Source organism: Rhipicephalus microplus, chromosome 1 (genome assembly GCF_043290135.1).
Source record: "Rhipicephalus microplus isolate Deutch F79 chromosome 1, USDA_Rmic, whole genome shotgun sequence".
In the NCBI taxonomy this organism is placed as follows: domain Eukaryota; kingdom Metazoa; phylum Arthropoda; class Arachnida; order Ixodida; family Ixodidae; genus Rhipicephalus; species Rhipicephalus microplus.
The window spans coordinates 266,137,857-266,161,461 of record NC_134700.1 but is presented as its reverse complement, the minus strand read 5'-3'; the positions used below and the strand labels follow the sequence as shown (position 1 = coordinate 266,161,461).

Genomic DNA, 23,605 nt, shown 5'->3' with positions numbered 1-23,605 from the left:
AGGTGGTCAAAATTTCCGGAGCCCTCCACTACGGCGTCTCTCATAATCATATGGTGGTTTTGGGACGTTAAACCACACAAATCATCATCAGGTATCATTGGAAGGGTTCACTGACAAGAACAGCTTGAGGAGGGAAAAGAATGCCAATCTGAAACGGGGACCCCGAATAGGTGTAAAAAAAGAAGTTTGCACCCCCTTTCCCTCGCGAATAGCGCGCGCGCGCGATTGGAGAATGGGGGTCACGTGAATCGTTACGTAGCGACTTTGCCCCGCCCTCTCCGCTCGCGACCATCACTGGGGAGGAGAGAAAGGAGCCCGCACTTTTTCAAAGCTGGCTCGGCCGTAGCGGCGTCACATCGGATCGTGTCCGTGCAGGAAGGGTTTCGGTAGCTAGATCGCCAGCGCACAGCGGGGCAGCTTGAGTCACGAGTGTGATTGACAGCGCCGAAAACAATGCGCGAGCTCGTTCTGGTGGCCGCCCTCATTCTCTGCTGTGCACTGCACTTGGTGACGTCAGCAACCTTCGGCGGTGACGACGACGACACGTCCGAATCACGTGGTGAGTTTGAAAAGGAATAGGTGATGCACGGGCACTCGCTTGATGGGATGCTGCATTCGACTCATCTGTTTCAGTAACCACATGCGGTTTCATCGTATTCATTCAGTTCAGTTTATCGACTAACTGTTTCAATGCCTACGGAGGCTCGGTACGGGACAATGACTATGTATTGATGTAAATCATACTCTCTGCTTTCTATGAAAACTCATGGAGCGCGGTTGTTGATCGCTTGCGGTCTTCAGAATATCTACGCGTTGTATGACAAGATGCCAAAAGACTAGTTAGTCTGAGACATTTCCAGAAAGAGTAAAAATTGACTGTTCTATAATTTGAAATGTGTACAAGCATTTCATGTATGTTTTGATTAGGGGTGATTGTAGCGACGAGTGGTAGTACGTAAATTCTCATTAGCGATCGCGCGTGCCACAGTGCACACGTAGTTGCTATCGTAAAACAGCGTCCAACTGTCTTTCCCATCAACGAAACCGAGATAAGCACCTGTCATCAATTTCGCGATGATAGTTCAAGTGACAGCAACAGCCAATATCGCCTGCTTCCACGTCGTATCGCGGACGGCAATAAAAACTGCATTAAATATATGTCACCGAATTTTTCTTCCGTGGACGCCGACCAGTCTCCTGCCGATGGCCACATTAGACTTGCTCCAGTTGTGGAAGCGACCTCAACGCTTCCTCCATCGAAATTGAAAGCCGATTGATACGGTGCACTATGGCACGCTCGAACCCTTTGAGACGATACCACGATGATCGGGACTTCTTCGGCGGGAGTTAGCGGGAAATTCTTTTTCCGGGCGAAGAAAGTTTGTGTGTGCGCGTGTACATGTAGGCAAGTAAAATTAAACATTTCGGGGTGTCTTGAACCACTGTGCATCGCCGACAAAATTTCTCCACTCCTTTCCCAGCCTACATTCTCCCCTGAATAGGCCTGTCCGCTCACGTCACTCGCGGCTACAGTTGCCCTTTCCGCCAGCGTCGATAAGTTCCGCTGGGAGAAGCCACGTGTTCTCGGCGCTCGGGTCTTCCGAACTCCCGGTGATCACGCTTTTTACGCTAGCGTAGCCAAGTAACGCAGTCGCGTTGAATAAAAAACTTAAAAAACAAGGATATTGTACCACACTCGCCGCTATGGCTACGAGCAGCGCTGATTAACGGTCTTAAGTTTAAATACACAGGGAGGAGGAGGAAGCAACAAAAGGGAGAAGGCAGGGAGGTTGACTAGAAAGACATCCCGTTGGCTACCCTACACAGGGGGGATTAGGGAAGGGGACAAGAAAGACGAGCAAGAGGGAAGAGAGGGAAAAGAAAAAAAAGGGTGGGGGAGAGACTGAAGAAAGACGAGAAAGAGGAAAGAAAGGGAAAAGAAAAAAGGGTGGGGGAGAGACTGACAGCAGGCATGCCCGATGAAGTATATTCGGTAAGATGACCACCACCGTAGCTCAATCGATAAAGCATCGGGCTAGAAGGTTGCAGGCTCCGTCTCTTCCTGTGACAAGTTAGCTTTTCGTCCACTTCTTCACATTTATGTCTCAGTAACCACAGATAACTTCTAGACTGGTTGTAACATCCCTGCATTTCCGTTCTCTCCTGTTCATCCCTTCCTTCCCAACACTTTCCGGGGCTTGATGATCTGCTACTTCTCAATATTGTTGTGTCGAACAAAACAATATATATATAGCCCTTCAAATTCCGCTTATTTCGTTCAAACTCTCTGTAAGGAGTACCGAGCGAGAGAATCAATCCCGAATGCAGTGATATTAAGCCGAGAAAAAGAAGTTTAGCACTGCAAACGCGACAAGCACGTGCCAAATGCTTCGCCCACCATTTAATCCGGTCTGATGTATACTCGAGCACAACCTCGCAATGTTCAATGACAGAACCGCATAGCTGTCTGTCCGCCTCTCTCTCTATTTCCTTACACAGCATGGCTGTATAGCATAGCATGAACCAGATAGTTCATACATTACCATATAATTTCAACATTTATCTTGCATCACAGAAAGACAGCAAACATGCGGGCGATTTGCACGACGTCTAACTAGACTATAGACCTGCTATCAGGCGCACGCAGATGTTTCAAATATAAGCTGCGAGTATATTTTGAAACGTTTCCCGAATGCGCTACGAGAAATAATGCCACTGATGCTAATCAAGGTGGCAGACTGCCAGAAATATTGCAGTGTAATATCGGCGTGTGGCTTCAAAAACGATTATTGACGAGTCATTGCCCTGTACGTAACTCTTTGGGGGAGCCAACACGATTTTAGCTATCTACAGATTTGGTGACGGTTAACAGATATACGCGAGTGACTCGTGACAAAGATATTCGATGAGTTTGTGACTCAGTAATATAGTCATGCTCTGACCATATATGGAGCGCCTGCTGTATCCGCCTTCTGCTGAAAAAAAAAAATGCCGCCTGACGTGTCCACCAGGCAAACACTTTATCGCCGGCGCGCTCTTGGACATAACCACGCATTATCCTAGAAGAGAACGCGCGCTTGTTTGCTCGGAGTGGAGAACCTAATCTCGCGATGGTATGTCGACAGCGGCACTTCTGACTTGAACGGCATGTTTCATGGGCCGGTGCGGTTACTGATACAAGTACACAGATTCCATACTCTAGTGAACATACAATAAACTACCTTTAAGTTGAAACTTCTTTTCGTGTAGTTTATGGAGGTGGACAATAGATGTTTCTATTTTTTGTCCCCCCCCCCCTTCTTTTCCCAATATAGACACCCACTCACGCCTATGTTACCCTTTCGAGAATTTTTTTCATCTCCATTTCTAAAGCTTAAAGAAAGTAAATAGGATTTCGAATGTTTCTGATGATACACGTACATTAAGTGTATTGCCTAACATCAAATTTTCATGTCTTGTAATCTTTATTATCTTGATGTTACTATGTGTGTGCGTGTGCGTGTGTGTGCGCGTGTGCGTGTGTGTGTGTGTGTGTGTGTGTGTGTGTGTGTGTGTATCCCACTCCCCTATGTAAAGCTATGTGCGATTGAGGGTAAAATAAATAAAAATACAAATACATAAAAAGTAGGTATATAGGTTCTGTGCTGCATTCAGCACCACTTCTGTCTCGTCGATCGGGGCGCGCTAACCCATGTCCCTAAAATTTCGAAGAACAGGTAACGCTGGCCTTCATTAACTGCGGTTGCATTCTATATTTAGTGCGCACACTAATACGCCAAAGAGTCAGTGGTATACAATGGTGCGCGTGTAGTGAATCGTTGCGAACGCGCTATGAAAGGTCGTGCGTGCGACTGTCGCAAGCAGTGTGGTAGCCAGGAATTTTTTCAGGAATGTGCGTGTGTGGGCGGGGAGGTATGAATTTTACAGCATTCAACTACGCTTCATGTGTGTTCGTGCACGCGTTTATGCGTTTGATTTTATACACTCGCAAAAATAGAAAAAAAAAACGTGTTCGGGGTACGTAGACGCCCTCCCCTCCCACGCCCTCTCCTGGCTACACCAACGGCTGCAAGTTAATTTACTCAGTGTAAGCACACAGCTCTCATTAGCTAACCCGTGCAGCACCTACGAAATGTTCACCACGTTCTACCCTGGCCCCAAGCAACCCGGATGTTTGTTTGCTCGTACTCGCTCTTCGCATGCAAATTCCAACGTGGTTCAAAGGACACGTGTTGCGAATACGGGCAGCACCCATTACAGACGTCTTTAAGAACCTCTTCTTCTTTTCTTTACTTTTCTCGGCGCCCTATATATGCACTTTTGCAAACGAGCTCCGATACATCGCACATATACACAAGGCTGCGAGAAACTGTCAATAGCCGCTTTCATCTCCAAAGGAGCTATTCTGTATGCATGCGATCTGACACAATCTATAGACAAACAACGTCTAACGAGATCGTGGGGAAGCGAGAAAGGCCAAGTACGTGGTGCTCCAAAAACGCTCCAAACTTCGCAGATTCCTTCGTTCGTGCATCACGCATTTCTGATGTCTGGTTCTCATTTATGGGCCTTCGGGGCTCGTACTATATCCCCGTCTGCACATAAAAGTCTCCAAAACGACAACGTATTTCTTTTAACAGCGCCACAAGTTCACGAACTATTCAAGGAAAAAAACAAGAATTTCAGAGAAAAACAATACAGCGGCTCAATAACTAAGAAATCGGAGGATAAACACTGTGTCGTTTTCGGCTGCCTTTAATGATTGCTCGTAATAATCTTTGACAGCATTCTGGGCCAATTTTCTTGCTACTTTGTTAACAGCATCAACGTGCTATCACTGATTTCGTAATTCACGTATTGATATCCAGCTGGAAATAGAAGGGATGTTAAAAGTGGGGAGGGACAACGTGACTATTGTGACATGACACCGTTACTGATTGAAGCAAACAAACAAAGTAACCTTTTTATAGTCTCGAATGTGCATAGCTGTTTTGAACTGATGCTGTTATGGCCCATTTTGGTAAAGACTCACTACGGCCATGTCGAAAGGCAGTCTGACATCGAACACACAACTATGGTGGTCAAATCATGACAGAGCAATTAGGGGAGAAGCTTGGGAGTTCAATCAGATGTGCGTTTGCTTAATACACTCGTGAGAAGGTGCTGGCTTAGTTCGCTTCCCCACATAGAAGGGAGAGAAGTAAGGAAGGTAAAAAAGAAGGTAACACCAAGAGATCGATCGCTTCATCAAAGTGTGTAAAGTGACACTAAAGTCAACTCAGTTGAGGTCTGTGAGGGGGTGGTTTTCCGAGCTGTATTGTATTCTCAGCAATCGCATCGGCAATACATGTGAGGGTTCGCGGAAAGAGCTAGGACCACCAGACAAATAGCTTTTAAGCATACCTAATTGAGTTTGCCTTAACCAAGCAAAGCTAAATAATAAAAGTTCAATCAGTGCACCCAGTGCTCCTCTACTACTCTTCCTCCAACTATCCACTTCATATTTAAATATATTAATTTTACAGCCTGATCAAGACTACGAGATTCTAAAGCTGGGAGAGTTGTGTGGATAACGTATCTTTCTCAAAACAGCAAAGAAAGGAAAACAAGCAGTGCACGGCTGAAATTAAATTCTGAAGTTCTGAAACATTTTTTTGTCTGGTGGGAACGGAGGTTGATTAACAGGGCTGTGATCTAATCACCCCGTAAAAACAGCGAAGTATAAACTCAAAAATATTTATAGGTAAGCTGGACGACGTCTTTGTGGCAAGTTCACAGCAACAACACTCCTGGAAGACATCGAAATTATTTTTAAATAGCCGAGAAAACTTTTTAAGCAACACACTTCACTTCTATATTCACCGTCTCAATTACGAACCATTCTAGTCAACTATCTAAACATTTCGCAAAGCTCTGACCAGTGTCTTAGTTAAGACATAAAGGATAAAGAAATATAATGTGCTACTATAACTCCATTAGTAGTGGCTTAAGCAAATAGAGAGATTAAACCTTCTTTCGCTGGATCATACGTGAGACTATACGCACTTGTCTTGTGTTAGCGGAAAGTCTCCGCGCGGGTTATTCGCGCACAACAGCGTCTGCCCAACTAACGTCATTGTTCAAATAACCTCAAATATTTTTTTCGTCATTGATCTGTACATGAAAGTTAATCAGGCAATGTAATTCGTTTTTTTTTCTTCTTATCTTAAACACTATATAATACTTCAACGTATATTCTTCAACACCATTGTAAATTATATTTTGCTTAAATGTATGATTCACAGGTTCGAACAAAAGACTAAACAAAGCGTATCAGGTGTTGTTGGCATACAGCCGTTAATAGCAATGTCCAAGTGCTATTGTGATGTGACAGAGAAATAATTATAACTGTTGGGGTTCAACGTCCGCAAACCACGATCTGAATACGAGAGACTCCCTAGTGGAAGCCTCGGAAAATTTCGACCGTCTGGTTTTCTATACCGCGCGCTCACGTGACACTGTGCACGGGACTCTATAGCATTTCGCAATCATTGAAATGCTACCACAGCGACTGGAATCTAACCCACGACCTTCACATCAGCAGCCGAGCACCGTAACCGCTTCTGTCATGATGACCGTGAAAACAAATCATTCTTAGCGAGAATAAAAAGGAAAAAAAACGAAAGAAAATCTGCGAACACCGTATGAGCTATATATACGGCTAAATAACTCGCATCGCAAGATGCTCATCACTCGCTTCGCTGCCTTGCGTAATCTTTGGTCACGGCCCTGTGACTAATGAACCACCACGAACTTGAGCGAGCAGCTTTGTTTGCAAGAAACGTGATCGTCATCTGTTTATTCGGATAATTTTTGGGTTGATTGATTGATTGATTGATATATTGTGTTTAACGTCTCAAAACCACTATATGATTATGAGGCAGGCCGTAGTGGAGGGCTCCGGAAATTTCGACCACCCGAGGTTCTTTAACGTGCACCCGAATCTGAGCATATACGGGCCTAAAAAATTTACGCCTCCATCGGAAATTCAGCCGCCCCAGCCGGGATTTGATCTTGCGACCCGCGGGTCCGCAGCCGAATACCTCAGCCACATAGACCACCACGGCGGGGCTAACGTTCGGGTGATTACTATATCCAATGAAGATTCAGATGTGGAAATGACATGTATACCGGGCACTTGATCTCTGCCTTCTACGTATAACTCATGACAGTGGCGCATGCCTGTTTCACACATTGGACTCGGTGTCATTTCGACAATTGATAATATATTTGGTTTAATTAAGTCTGTCCCTGCTACACCCGAAAGCCGTATTCACACAAAATGCCATGTCCATCACGTGACAACCACAGTGGAGGCGCGAACTTTAACGCGCTCTTGTAAAAGTGTTGTCGCTATACGTTGACGCCCATGAATGGGAGTACTATTGCACGCACGCGATTTGGATGAATGCGTATACGCGGAAAGCGTTCGTCGCCGCCATCTTGTCAGATGGCAATTCAACGCGTTACACGTTGAATCAATAAGTTGAAGGTCCGGTTGCTTAGTTGATTCTCTTTCTTTTCTTTCGGAGAAAACTTATCTGGGTCTGTTGTGTCTGACAGTCAATTTCACAAGCACTTCCTTTTTTTTTTTTTCTTGTCGGCACGATTAGAGGCACTGCTTCACGCATCTATTGAGATTGTGACGAAATCATGAGCATAATTCCATGTTACTGGCTTTTTCTTTGTTGGCAAGGCATCCTGCTGTTGTTAGTGACTCTCGCTTGCTCAGTTTGCAGCTCCAGTGGCAAATATTTATTTCGCCTTTCTCGATTCTTACGTAGGAATGCATTTGTACATGTATATATACGTTCACGATACAGAAGACGCCGAGCTGCGGTTGTGTGAGTCGGCTACACCACGCGCGCAACCGACCTGTTTGAATGCAGAATTTTTTTTTTCCGGGGGAGGGGGGGTAGGGGCACCTTTGATTAGGCCAGTCGTCACTTCGCGCGACTATGTATGGCGAAAAAAAATATTGGGGTGGGGGGCACGGGCTCAGACCCTTACACCCTGGCTACGCCACCGTCTGGCGCTCACCTTGCTGAACTTTAGGTGGATAGACCATCCTATATTGTAGACCATCTCATAGACCATCTCAAAAATAAACCATCGTCCATGAGAAACGGTAGTGAAAAGCGCGGATTGCGGTGAGCTGCTTTTCAGGTTGTGTGATCCCACTGAAATGCGCCCGTCGCCAGCTGGAAATGACATTGCGATCTCGTCCTCGTTATATCGGAAGAACGTTCAATTAGGTACAAAAGAAGTTCGGCAGATTCCACGTACTATAGTAACCGAGGTAATGTAAACAAAGTGGACGTACTGTGACAAGGGCGTAATTTACGGATTGATGCTAAAGAAATGCCTAAATATTGTGCGCACCGACATATATTGAACAGTCGCATGTGTTTTGCATAGCCAGCCGTTTAGAGTTGCCAACGGCAACATGGGTAATACAAACACCAGAAGAGGTAAGACACAATATTAATGAGAACAGACAATGCCAGAGAAAGTATAGGGGATGTCACTAGTAGTTATTGTAGTGTATCTGCGAAGAACTAAAGATAGACGAAAAGATAACTTGTGACCAGCAGGATCCGAACCTGCTTGCGAGGATGGCAGCCCTGGCTAGTGCTGCGTAGACCAACGTCAGTTGATAACGCTTAAGTATACAACTGGCGTTAGCCCGATTTGAGAGCTGTATGATAGGAGTTTCATGTAGTACCTGTATCATAGGAGTATCATGCAAGCTTTTTTTAACGCTCTCGCAGTCTCTATTCTCGTTGTTTCTGGGTACTTATGAATTTCCCATCTACTGCGGCGTGTACCCGCTTACCAGGGCCAGTGGTATACGGGTCACAAGTGCCCGGAAAAAAGGGCTTGACGACGTACGTGACAACCAGCCGGTCATATCCGTAAAACCTCTTACCCTCTCAATAATTTTGGTCTATACCAAGTTATAAAGATGCGATCACGAGAGCTCCCAGACGTAGGCGGACAGACGAACGGACAAACAGACAGACGGACAAAGACAGACAGATAATGCTCAAGGTAGCTGTAGCTTGCCAAGAAGTGTCTCACATTTAAAATGAAACCACAGTTCAATTTCGTTATGTACGCGCTACAAAATGAGAACGCTATAGTGTATATATCTATAGTCCTTATCCTATAGACAATGTAGGCTCTACAGAGTGTCCCACGTAAATTTAGCCAGAGTTTAAAAATATGCCAGAACACGTAATTACGACGCAAACAAATGCATGCTGCTCTCCATTGCCTGGAATTAGACTATTTTTGTGTTCTCAAATATTGTTTAATGAGATATGTTTAAATAACTAACTTTTCAAGAAACGAAGATAAACAAAAAATGGCAGCATATCTAGGGAGTGAATGATGGAGAGTGGGGCGAAGCATTCGTCCGTCCATGCGTCCGTCTGTGTGACCGTCCATGCGTCTGTTCGTGCGCCCGTCCCTGCGTTCGTTCATGCATCCGCCCTGCGTCCGTTCAGGCGTCCATCCATGCATCTGTCTGTGTGTCCGTTCGTCCATCTATTCAACACTCCAAGTCCCACCATCTCGCATCTTTTTATCATATAATGCCCATACAGAAGCACCGCCATTCAGTGGACATTCCAAGGACTAAACGAGAGGTGGCACACGCACACTTTCTTACGACTTGCGCTTCGGGTCTACTTCCCACCTTCAACCACCTTGAGTTCATGGTATATACTAGTTCACCGTATTCATGGGACTGCGGCCCAATGCTCGCTAAACCTTTCTAAAACCAAGGAGGTTACGCCCAGCGAGTATAACGTAGCAACCTTTTCCTGTCAGATAGTGCCCAATGTACATGCCAGTGGCTGCTAATGTGAAATGAGAGACAGGAGGATTCAGCTTTTAATTTCTTACGGCTTGCGCTTCGTATCTGCTTCCCCCCTTTAACCACCTCGAATTCATTCATGGTATATACTAGTTCATTGTATTCATGACCCTGCGGCCCAACGCTCGCTAAACCTTTCTAAAACCAAGGAGGTTACACCCAGCGAGTATAATGTAGCAACCCTTTCTTGTTAGATAGTGCTTAATGTACATGCCAATAGCTGCTAATGGGGATCGCAGCATGCGCATTACCTAAAGGCCGAATGCTCCTGTCTCTCATTCCCCCTTAGCAGCCATTAACATGTGCATTGAGCACTATCTTTTATTGTTCAACAACGCACAGAAGAAATCACTCACCGGAACCACCTTGGAGGTCAAAATCGTAAGGACCGCTATTTCGGGTATGTGCCACTGGTGGTTACGTACTACGAGGGACGCCCAAGCCACGCCACAAGGAGCTTCGCCCCTAAAAATTCAATGATAAAGTTGTAGATCGGTTTGCAAAACGTCCGATTAGACAGTCTTGATATATTAGACAGTTTTGAATCTTCGCGGGTTTTAAACCGCGAAGATTTCAATCCTTCCTCTAATCATAACTGTCAGATTAAACACTTCGCCCAACTGATACATTATCATCAATGATACATCTCTCAGAATTTATGCCCATTCTTTCCTTTTTATTATTGCTTTTCATGTTCATGCCACTTCATGACCGTACATTTGAACTACTCTCTTTTTATCTTAGCACTGTTTTCATAAACGTTTTGTATTACTTTTTTGTGACGTTATACTTATATGTTTATTTCATATTTGTTGTGCATGATTGACTGCCATTCCTGCTGCTTTGTCAGCTTGCGAACGGGGTCAGGACCTCGTCGAGCTCTTGAGCTTTTAGTCCTGCACTCCACCTTATCTAAAGGTAATACTCATGACAGATCCCCTTGTACAATTTCAGATCCCCTTACATTCAGATCCCCTTGTACAATTTCGCACGAGGGAGTTTTCGTACCCCACAAACCATCGATATGGTGCCGGGTCCGTGGAGGTAGATGGAGAAGCGCCGGTTGGCTCGTCCTGAGGCATGTTACCGGACACCTGGCACAAACGACGACCTGAGCGGAGCTCCAGGAGGCAGATCGGGCTGGGAGAGGACGGAAGATCGTAGAGCTCACTCCACCACTTGTGATGTAACGGTGAAGGCAACCTTTATTAGGCCCAGAAGACACGAAGAAGTGACCACGCCTAACGCACAGAACTCAGACAAGCCAAGTCCCCACAGCAGATGAAGATGACGACCACTCATGATGATGAATATGTGTAATAAAATATATATATATATATATATATATATATATATATATATATATATATATATATATATATATATATATATATATATATATATATATATATATATATATATATATATATATATATATATATATATATATATATATATATATATATATATATATAATCTGGAGCAACTGAGGGCGGCCTGTCAGGAAACGCGGCTTCTCTGAGCAAGTATCGCCGCCACACTGAGACATATACATAACGCTTACGTTGGGAAATTAGCGGATGAGAGGAAGTGACCATGGCGGGGGCGACAACGAAGCGGACCTGCCGGCGTGCCGCCTGCTGCAACCGACGGCGCACGCAGCGCCTAATAATTGCCGCCTCCTCTCTCACGCAGCGAGAAAGGGGCCACGAGCAACGACCGACTTGCCTCGTGGATCCCGGCTTGCGCGATTACAGCCGTGCGATCTCCGCTCGAAGCACCGGCCTGACGGGGTAATAACTGTTCGACGCATGCCTACAACGTGGCGCTCTGCATTTGCGCTCTCGCTCTCGAACACACTCTTGCGTAGGCAGAGAAGTCAACAATGCAGTCAAGCCAAGCCGTGCATCCAAACGTGCGCCCACCTCTGCATCCTCCGCCCCGCGCGCAGGTGGAGCGGGTATAGTACGTGTATCTACGCGTTTTGCTTTAAATATTGCAGCTGAAAAGGAAGGCAATCGAAGCTGCGCTGCGTGCTTCAACTTTTGTGCACGACCTCACATTCGTGATCTATTTAACCAGCTGGGAGATTAGCGAGTATGCCGATTTCGGTCAGGGAGGTGGCAGAATGCGAGAACGGGGTTGCATAATGACGACTAATTAGGCCAGTCACGAGCCGACCGGTATATTAAAAGCGTCTGGTTTGAGTCACCCGCAAAACGCTATAGACGTATGCCTTGCCAACGCTAGGCAACCGTTTGCTATATCTACCGCAGATGTCAAGGGGCGAGCCGCCGCGGACCACGGCGAGCCCCAGCTTAAGTGCCCTCGTAACTAACTATAACGACGCACGCGCTGCAGGTGTTTGTATTGAACTCCCGAATCATATACTAGTCCTCGGAGCGCGGCTCGCCACGTAGGAAAAGAACGACGCCACAGGTTCGTGCTGTTTCTTGCGGTATGTGGGACAGGTCAAGCGCTCAGAGGAGATGAAGCTAAGTACTTTGTGGTCAGCCGCGGTGCGCATCATGATAGCGTTCTGCAGCAAGGATGCCTGCGAGGCGAACTGCGCTCGTAGAAAAAAGAAAGAAAGAAAGAAAGAAAGAAAGAAAGAAAGAAAGAAAGAAAGAAAGAAAGAAAGAAAGAAAGAAAGAAAGAAAGAAAGAAAGAAAGAAAGAAAGAAAGAAAGAAAGAAAGAAAGAAAGAGTCAATATGCGTCACTGCCGGCCCCGACAAATTTCGGCCCGATTTTTTTTTTCTGATGCCATACATAGCTTACCATCGGCCTTTCTGCGATGGATTTTTTTTTTAACTGACTGCTCAAGTACTGCTAGAAATTTCATTGTAGCGTCCTTACAGAACGTATAAATCAACACTCAATGCAAACACTACAACAAACATAATTGCCGACCACGGTAATCTGGTGGTTATTGTGCGCGACTGCGTCACGTGATAGAATTTCGGCCACAGCGGTCGCATTTTTACCTAAGCCTTGTCTACTTAGATCTAGGTGCACGTTAAAGAACCCAGTGCGGTGTAAATTTCCGGAAGCCTTTGCTATGACGTCCCACATAATCACCACGTGGTTTTGTGACGTTAAACACCGTCGATTATTATGTTACTATAAATGTACTACCACATATTACCTTATAAGATATGTCTTGGAGTCGAGCAGGCGCTTTCAGCGACGAAGAATCAAAACTGCCAACCAAAGAACAACACTCAGGACGCATCAAAATAGTGAAATGTTGCAGATACAATTTGGCTTTTTTTTTGTTGTTGTTGTTAATACAGTTTATGGTAGACATTGGCCCCTCTCTTAACACCGGCTAGCCATATTTCCATAATAAACACAACTAAAAGCACCGAAAAAGAAGGAGTGAAAAGACACAAAGTCACAGGGTAGCATTCAAAAACATCTGTCAAGCTCCGCACACGGGTAATCGAAGACACTGAGATTACTCATACAGTTCCGTAAACAAGATAAACGATACACCGAAGAATCCGCAAACCCACATACATGCTGTCCAGATACGATCAGATAACGAAACGTGTGAGCAACACACAACGCAATCAAATGGGAGGAACAACTGAGTGCAATCAAGAAGCCTTTCGACGCCGCGGCAAGGCGGCGACCGGGCCTATACGTAACAGAGGTGTTAGACGTGTGCAACCGCTGTTACCAAGAGCGGCAATCACGGGCAATCAAGAGGGCGGCTGGCAGATGCTCAACGATTACGTCTGATTTACAGTCACTCCGCCGCTGCCCAGTGTCACTCCATCTGCGGGAGTCGTGTGCCACACGCTCGGCTAATTCGTATACAGTTGCACAAATGGAGCCATTCTCCGCCGCGATCTAGTACAGAGTCCTCGGGAACGCAACGTTTCTGGATCGTTCATTTGTTCGCTCAGTTGAGCCATGCAGTTCGCTTTCCCGGATCGTTTACTCCCACGATCGGAGTCGTGTGTGTCCCTTAACGTGTCGGGGATATTGTAAATGGAGTTCTTGGGAGGCAGTTTGGAGTTGGGGAGCGTTCGTCTCAATGACGAACGCTCTAAAAGCTGCTTGCAGTTAAAGAATTGTTCTGACTGACTGGACGTCGTGCTCCCTATTGCGAAAATAATCTATCCCCCATTCGTAAATCCTGTTTCGGTTAGTTTTAGCTCTCTGGCAATATATAGATCGCAAGCGTAACCGATGCACTGTATCAAATATAAGTATTCGAATCTCGCGTATGCCATAGTGATGTCGGAGAATTTATGGGCGACAAAATTTCAGTATAAATGGCCGACAAAACTTGGACATGATCTATAGAGTGTGGTTCACGTCATCTGTGCGGAGTTATTACGCAATGTGTCTTCACGGAGTGTACATGGCGCATTTGTTCGTTGGAAACGTGTACCTGTTTGTATAAAATAAGTGAACTCAAATTAAGGTTACAATTAGCACGAACACTCGAACCGTACAATGTAACCGGCCATGTTTGGCAGCTTATTTGCTAGTGTTGCTATGGTAGAAAGAAAATTACGAGCCAAAATCGCGACAAGACTATGAGGCCCTGCAGGTTAATTTCAGATCCCCTTGCACAATTTCCCACGCGGATGTTTTCGTACTCCGTTGATATGGTGCCGTCTTGGTGGCCACAAATCGAAGCCCCGCTTCTCGAAAGAAACTCACGCTGTTCTAGAAGATACCAAGATAGAAACGTATACGCCGACTTTGAATGGAAGTTGGAGATCTCTTCCATGGTGAACAGCGCTACAGGTTATACTCCAAGTGCCGCATGAACGTACACCTCAACAAACGTACATGGAACCACGTTCGTGAAGAATGATTAAAGCTCGTAGTTTTCAGGAGCGCGAGAAACTTCCCCGTTACGCTGAGTTTCGACAGGTGGGCTGATTTGTTGCCGTCTTTGTATGCCATGAAGCGTTGTAGTGGCGAAAAAGAAAGCGGACATAACGATTATATGATTATGAAGGGACGCCGTTATCAGGAGGGCTCCGGAAATAATGACGATCTGATGTACTGTGCGGTTTCAGCGCACGCTACAGGGCTCCACTATTTCACCTTCATCAAATTGCGACCGCCACAGCCAAGATGAATCGAACCCGCGACCTTCGGATCAGCAACCGAGCACCATAGCCTAATCCACCTATAGGCGTATACAAAAACACCGACAGGGTATGACGAGACACACAACGCGAGGCTTAAACTCGACATGCGCACCTTCTGTGTGTGTCTCTTCCTTATCATCTCCTCCATGTCCTCTTTCGCCAGTACGGTATTACACAATGCTTCAGTTGCACGCAGTTCAGAATCAGTGTTTCGCGATCAGTGAAGGAGACACGCACTTTTTTTAAGACCCCCCTGCAAAACTGCAGTCCTCAGATATTGTCCATTCTTTGAATATAAACTCCATTCACCCGCGAGGCCCTACCGCGAGCAAGGGACGAAATTCCCGAAAACTGGCGCAGAGCACATTTCGATGCGTGTGCATTCGGCAGAAGCGTTCTGCGTGCCACTGCGCGGGCCAGCGACTGCAGCATTTTCAAATATTTAATACCATTTCGCTAACGTCTCAACAACACTGCGACTGAAGGAACTGAAGGGAGAGGCGAGTGTGAGTGTCGCAGGGACGGGACCGTGGCGAAATTTCTCTCTGTCGTAAGCTTGTTCCATATCGAGGCGGCAAGCAAGTAGACCTTTCAACCAATATCCACTTGAAGAAACAATGAGAACCGAAGGAATAAGGCAGGAAAGAGTTCAATCAGTTACGCAGAGTGAACATTTGGCTATGCTTGACTATTGCGTGAAGAGCTTGTGATTTCTTCGTCTGCGTGCAAAAGCTCTAAGAAGCTTAAGCGCGTACCCATTCGTGCTTCTGGGAGTTGATCCGCTTACAAAACGCTGTCGTGTGTGGGCTTAATGTTTTCTGGACATGCTCTCACACGTCGATAGTGAAAGTGTGCAATCGATGGAACATTACTTACCATTGCTGTTCCGTAAACCGCAGCATTAAAAGCAACCTGTTCACTCAAACGAGTCAAATGCAGAGGTTGACGTCCATATCAGCGTGGTGTATTTATTTATTTATTTATTTATTTATTTATTTATTTATTTATTTATTTATTTATTTATTTATTTATTTATTTATTTATTTATTGAGCGGGTGCTGCGTCCTGTTGCTCAATTTCACTATAAGAGCGTTGGACGCCACTGAAAATGCAAAAAAAAAGAAAATATCCGTAGAGCGAGTTTTCTTCTATTTCTTAAGGTAAGTCAGATGACACGAAATTGTGCGCTGAGTGAGATCGCAATACTGAGGGAAATTTTAATACCGAGTAACGCAGATTTCATCTTGAGAATTCCGCCATTACTTATTTGTGTATAAGAACTCGCAAATAACAAATATAAGAAGGAAAATTATTGTGACCTGGAATTCAGAAAATATTTTGCCCAGAAAAAGTCGGCTCAATACAAAATTGGCAAAATGCGAAATCACTTCTCGTATTCACAACAAACCAGTGGCGAGTCTCTCCCTTCTCTCTCTTTCGTGTCTGAAGAATTTTGACTCGAAATACTAAGTCGGCAAAGTCACGTTGATGAACTGCTCTCTGTCACTGCCATTTGCCTCTCTTGCATCTCACGTTCACTGTATCTTTCCGCGGTCCCTTACGCACACAGCTAAGACCACAGAGTTTCCTATAAAACACTAAAGGAAACGGAGGCGCTAGTGTCTGTGGGAGCTGCAACGCACGGCGCTTAAGCAAGCATGGGGATGATAGACAGTACACGGATTTGTCTAATCTTTGTACTTTCGGCTCCGTTCGGCTTCGCGTGGCTTAGAGCTGCTGTGTCACGAAACAAAATCAGCAAATGTTCAGCAGTTGCACTTCACTACCTTAACCTTTTAAGCTCATCTTTTCAAATCGACTCACGAAGTACGCAACGGTCCGTTCTTTCATTCGAACTAAACATTGTTGACGACGACAACGACGACGACGACGACGACGACGACGACGACGACGATGATGATGATGATGATGATGATGATGATGATGATGCGTGGGGTTTAACCTCCCTAAACCACGATATGATTATGAAAGACGCCGTAGTAGAGGGCTCCGGAAATTTGTACTACCTCCATGGGGTTATTTAACCTGCGCCCTAATCTGAGCACACGGGCCCACACCATTTCCACCTGCATTCGAAACAAAACCAAAACACAGCAGTAATTAAAGCCGTAAGGTCGTTCGAAGACTGCAAGCGCGAACACTGGGCAAATCCGTGCATTACTTATGATTCTCATGGTGGCGGAGCGATCGCAGCGCCAGAGTACCCTCCAGATAATTTTAGGAAACTCTGTTGGTAAGACAGCTCGAAAGCGAAAACCTTTTCCCCTGTCTTAAGAGTTGATTTTCATGACGACGTCGGACATGAAGTCAGTCGTGCGTGATACCTTTTGGCCCGTTTCGCGTTGGCAGAGAAGCAGCCAGCGGGTGCATTTCGCGTTACATTAGGCATCTAAGGCTTTCGCCTTGTTTGAGGAGAGATGTTGGTGCGCTAATGCGTCACAGCGTAGTCTTTGTCTGATTAGAAGCTAATGCTTGTTGAGACGTAAAACATTGCGCTCTGCTATTCTTGTAGATCAGAGATATACGTAAAACGTGGTGTAGTACATACACAATGCGCACAGACGTTTAATATGTGTACGTCTCCTTAGTCTACAACAGGACAGTAGAAGGTTTCTACGGAAAATCATTTTCAGGTTAACCTCGCTGCCTTTCACTTGACCTTTATCTATCTCTCTTCCGGGTGTACATGTGTAATTATGAACCAGAAAATAACAATAAAAACAGCGATGGAGGTTTCAAAACCACCTCCGACTTTTTTTCTTTTTTTTTTAGTGGTCATTACGCACTATACAATGAGAGAGCAGAGAATAATTTGACTCTTTCGTACCTGGTTCATGTTATCGGTGCTCAAAGCTTCGCAACACTCTCGCGGTTGCATTAATGCCGTCGTCATGAAGAAAAATTAGACTCCGCCACTGCCATTTCGAATAAACGACGATCCTTCCAAAGTGCCACGTTCTCGTCGCGCGCAAATCTATTTAAAAACAAGGTCTTGTCTTCCGTTTGTGGCAAAAAAAAAAGGTGTAGAAAAGAACGATGAACATTTAAGGGCAAATCTGAAAACCGAAACGCAATGGTGGCAGCAGGCTGGATATGGCTGCTGAGTTGCAGCACAATGCGCCAATAAATCAGTGTATAAAGAATAAAAAAGAAAAAAGAAAGCACGTCTAGAAGACTTGGCCAGCGTTTCATCACATTGCATATATATATATATATATATATATATATATATATATATATATATATATATATATATATATATATATATATATATATATATATATATATATATATATATATATATATATATATATATATATATATATATATCTGAGATATAACAGACAGTAATGCCAAGGAATGTACAGGGGAAGTTATTAGAACCAATGGAATGTAAATAAGAAGAAAGAAGATAGAAAAGTGGATGAAAAAATTACCAGCTGTGAGCAGGAATCGAACCTACGACCTTCGAATAACGCGTTCGATGCTCGTTATTATTCGAAGGTCGTAGGTTCGATTCCTGCTCACAGCTGGTAATTTTTTCATCCACTTTTCTTTCTTCTTTCTTCTTATTTACATTCCATTGGTTGTAATAACTTCCCCTGTACATTCCTTGGCATTACTGTCTGTTATATCTCATTAATATTGTGTTAAAACACGGAAATACGAGCCCTTAGATATACACTTCTCTCCCTTATTTTATATATATATATATATATATATATATATATATAGCCAACCGGTCATGTATTTTGCCGTGCTCCCTGAGAGGCGACGTTGTAGCGAGTTGCGGCATCCACAACGTTCTTGCGTACATTCGGCGAAGAATTCTCGCCTGATGCGAAAGACAGCAAATTAGCAAAAAGTAAAGAACCACGCGATTCCCTATTTTCGCCACCCGCAAATGTTTCTTTGGAGCGGCCGCGATCTTATTGGAGTAAGCACAGCCTATGTAGAAACAAACCCGCTCCTATAATCTCAGATTTCTAACCGGGCACGCCGAAATCAAATTGCTTTACTGTAGGCGAAAATAACACGCCATACGATTATTTTCCCCCGTGGGGTGCTGTTGTACGAAAAGGGAAACATCGACCCATTGCTCTCGGAACAATCCAGCTGCATATCGTCTGTCCCTAATCATTAAGCAATGCAAATGTATATTATAAAGCGTCGACGCTGTACACAGCAGTGCCCGCCACTTCGGCTGACCAAGGCTGACGTATAGACGTGTGTGCGGTCATGGTGAAATATCTGTCAAGCCACCATACAGTGTAATGCGTCTTTCAGTAAAATTCTTGGTTTAGTCGCAATGTCTTGAATGGGGGAATGACGTACCCTTGTAAGTGTTTGGGAACGCTAAGCAATATAAAAGAGAGGGAAGGAAGATATGGCATTTTGCGCTTCAACCAACAAACAAAAGCTACTCGAGATTTGCAGTTTTTTTTTAAATAGCCGTGGTAATTAATACGCCTGAATATGACAATGGTGGTGGTGATGGGTGGCGAGGATCTATAGACGCAGTTATATTTAGTGTGACCTGGCACTGCACAAGGCGTATTTGGCGAAGTGCATGTACTTTCCATGCAATTGACTCACGTGACGCTTATAGCACCTCCAGGTACGCAAGTGTCATGGCCCACGCAGAGACAAAAATTTACTATCATAAGCCCATCAAAGCCGCCAGAGGTCGCGAGCTTCCTTCCTCGCGACCGCGGTGCATCGTTGCTATGGAAACCATGTATACTGTGGTCGCGTATTAAAATAAAATTATGATTCAACCTAATGATTAATTAGTATAGGCGTAATTCTTCATTATAATTGACGTATAATTGATTTCCCTAAGAGCAGTGCGAGGTACAACTCGTCAGCTCAGACTCGGAAGGGGGAATTAGCGCTTCCGAGTCACGCCAGGCGAGTGGCAGAAGCCAATGAGGCCCCAGACTTGGGGTCACACCTTGCACGCTCCTTTCTTTACATTAAGATCTTCTACCCCTCATCCTCCTTGTCATCACTTTTTCTGCTTGAGTCTGTTTCAAGTTTTCAGTGAAACATCGATGTCCGCACTCGAGTCGCTGAGCCGATGGAACCGTGAATGCTGAGTCAGTGCATTGCTTCTCTATGCAATGCACTAGAGAATACCTGGGACGACTTTGCTGTTGCAGTAAAAGGGCTCAGTAGCAAGTGTACTATAGTTCCTCAGGCCATACTTTTTTCCACGTAACCTCACTCGAGCTGTTTAACAATGAAGAAGAGAAGAAGCGTAACCACCGTTGTCTCTATATTGATGACCTCGGATCGTTCGGGGGTTCTGTGCAAACTGCGTTATGCACACTGGGCTGGGTAACCCGCATATCGAGAACCTTAGTCAGCTCAAGGGTCTGGGTTCGCTTCCGGGCCATGGCAAGTGGGTTTGGCCGAAATAAATATTCAAAGAACACCCGTAAGCTTATATTTAAGTGCACGTTAAATAAAGTCAAATTAATGCTGAAGTGACGCAACGTAGTGGCACCATGAACTGAACTGCTTATTCCTTGATACGTGGTTTTTTTATATTCTGAAACCACGTGAGACATGAGTGACAGCCGAGTACGTCGGGGCTGGCATGCTAACTAGTGATAAGGGGATGGGCGGGTGATGGTTTATTGCCAACGCTGCAAATGCGAGGTCCGTTCATCACGGCATGGTACGTAATCATAACGTAGGTGTGGCACGTAAAACTCCAGCAATTATTATTATTATTATTATTATTATTATTATTATTATTATTATTATTATTATTATTATTATTATTATTATTATTATTATTATTATTATTATTATTATTATTATAACCTTGATCATGCTTTACAGCACATAATTAGGTACCAAATAAAAATTGCTGAGGATGATGATGCAGGTTTTGAAGAGTACTTACACTTCGTGCTGAAATCGGTAGAATTGAAAGATGATTTTTTTTAGCTAGTTTCGACTTGGCAAAGCTTTGGAGTGTAAAATATTAGCTCGCGTTGTCCTAAGCAAGTTCGTTTCTTCACTAAGCAATAGAACATTTCGAGCAAGAGCTCCAAACCAATTCGGTTGATCTTCCTAGAACTAGTAGTTAAATAAAAAGCTGAATAACGTGGTTTCACTATAGTATGCATGAAACTGTGCAAGTTGGTTGCCTTTCACGTAGAGATTGCCCATCTCAGCACTGAAACGTCTTTATTTCAACTCCAGACCTGCCTGCCTGCCTCTTTATGTCTTCCTCTCTCCTACTTAAGACCTAAGACGCGGGTTCAACCACAGCCAGCGGTGGCCGTATCCTTAAATGAAGAAAGAGGGGAAGCTAACGCGTAACTTTACTTAGGTACGCATTAGCTAATCTGATATGGTTAAAGTTAATTGGCATCACCGTACAAGTCGGCGTGCCTCATTTTTTTTTTATTGTCGTGGTTTTGGCATAAAAAAACGTACTTGATTGAAGCTATCGCTCTCGTTTTGCGCGTTTTCGAAGTTAATCTTCACGCAAATACCACGAACAAACAAAAAATACTCGCGTCACCCTGCTGAAGTAATGCAAATACGTCGACGGTTACTGGAGAAAGAGGGAACGTCAGGAATAGTAATAGTGTAATAGAAAGCCACGGCACATGACCTTTCTTTTTGTGTCTTAAGACCACAGACGCCATAAAACGTACCATGCCCACATACTAAACTTATTTTTTCTTTACCAATATAAAAAAATGCACCAGTACAACCGTCATTACTAAATGTGCACAATCAACGTTTTTTGCGCTAATTTTATAAAATAAAGAAGAACTGAGGAGAGTGATGACCCTAGTCAAGTTTTTCCAAACGTATACACGTACGCACTCTTCCTTCAGATAGTCGCGCATCTCACGACTTTTTTAAGGGACTACAATGGTTAAGTTCATGCGTACAAACCTTGAAAGAAAGTCACCCATGTGGCAAGCTGACAGAAAAAGTAACACGCAACTTTTATTTGTTTAGGGTGAAAAGTTGGGATGTAATAAGTTAAGGCAGTTGTGCCTCGATAGGCATGACGCCTGTTTATTCGTCCAGTTTGCGGAAAATAACTCGAGAGAACAAAAAAAAATCTCAAGCAACGTATCATGAAGAAATATACTCGGTTTAGTGTTACAAAAAAAAAAGAAGCTCATTTTACTGCTATATATAAACTTATGGGGTGACAAGGAGCTAAAAATGAAGCTATCGAAGTTTCTTGCCACACGCTTTTCATGAGAGTTCCTCAAATGCATGTGCGAATCTTCAATTTAACGCAACCGTAGACGCCCAGTGGCGCTTGCAACTTTGGCGAATGCCGCAACTTGACCCGACTTCCGTCCTGCACAGTTCGTTCGACCGCAAGAAACTCGTCTGAGAAGCGGGAAGCGTCCAGAAGGAGGCAGAAGGGTATCGGCGCTTCTCGTAGACTTCAGTATTCGTGAAAGAAGGGAGGCTGCATGGCAATAACGGCAGAGACAAGCCGCTCCGATGGGCCGCAAAAGAAGAGTCCTGACTGTAGCCTCGAATAAAAGAAAGGAAATAAGAGGAAGCCTTATCTGAGGTGATGCGGGGGCCCTGAAGTAGCGATGGCTCGTTTTGAGACCCTATAGATGATGACACCCGTTCTATGAAGGCCGAATAAATTCTGCGTAAGTGAATGCGCTGTACTCGCCCAGAGAAAAGTTCTAAAGTGAAAAAAAAAAGATAGAAAAGCTGTGGGAGTCATTGCGCTTTCGATCTTAGGAATGCCGTCTGCGGCGCGAACAATATATATACATATATACATCAAAGCGAATGGCTCCTGGAAGCCCGAATTCCCTTCGGGGGCAGAATGGCTAGCAGATACTAATCGATGTGCTGCGAACTGCCACCGGATGCAAGGTGCTTCCCCTTCCTATCGCCCAAGGAGATGCGTAAGGAACAAAAAAAAAAAAAAACTCGATACGCGGGTAGAATTTCGAAACATTCTGCCGACAAGCTACAGACACCTTTGCGCCAGTTCTTCGCAAACGACGTGCTCTGTTGAAACTGCAGGCGTGGCTATATATACGTCACTTACTTTCTTATTGCTCGGTTCACAGCGAGGTCAGAACACGGGCATAGTGAGGAATAATATGAATGTATTATGTTTCTTGGCAGCGCAGATGGTTATTCGGATGACTTTCTGTATCGATGAAGTCGCACGTGTATTATCTTGTGCCAACTGGCCCAGAATTCCACTTTATTGTACGTATATAGGCCTTTGGATTAGCCTGTAACGTTCGCCATCTCACATCACTTACGTTAAGACAGAAATGAGACTGGACTGAAGCTACTACGTATATAGCGGAAAGCTAGAAAGAGCGTGAAAGAAATATTTCGGAGGCCAAAATTGAGTTCGGTAACCAAGAGGAAGGCACGTTGCTTTATAGAAATGGTAGCGCAGAAGCTAGACTTCTTGTTAATTTTAATTATCGTAATATCAGAGCAAAGGTTCTGAACTACACCACCAACATTCAAAAGCGCGATACAAAATTCATTAACGATTACTTCACAATGCAG

General features: G+C 44.4%; 1 protein-coding gene across 1 annotated transcript in view; it reads left to right on the top strand.

Moving 5' to 3' along the window:
- Positions 1 to 345: 345 nt before the first annotated feature.
- The window catches only part of LOC119160135 (uncharacterized), a 65,593-nt gene continuing 42,333 nt past the window's right edge, over positions 346 to 23,605 (top strand). Inside the window, exon 1 of the mRNA XM_037412848.2 lies at positions 346 to 559. Within this exon, the coding sequence (XP_037268745.2) occupies positions 454 to 559 (106 nt within the window). The 5' untranslated portion in view covers positions 346 to 453. The remainder of the gene's footprint in view (positions 560 to 23,605) is intronic.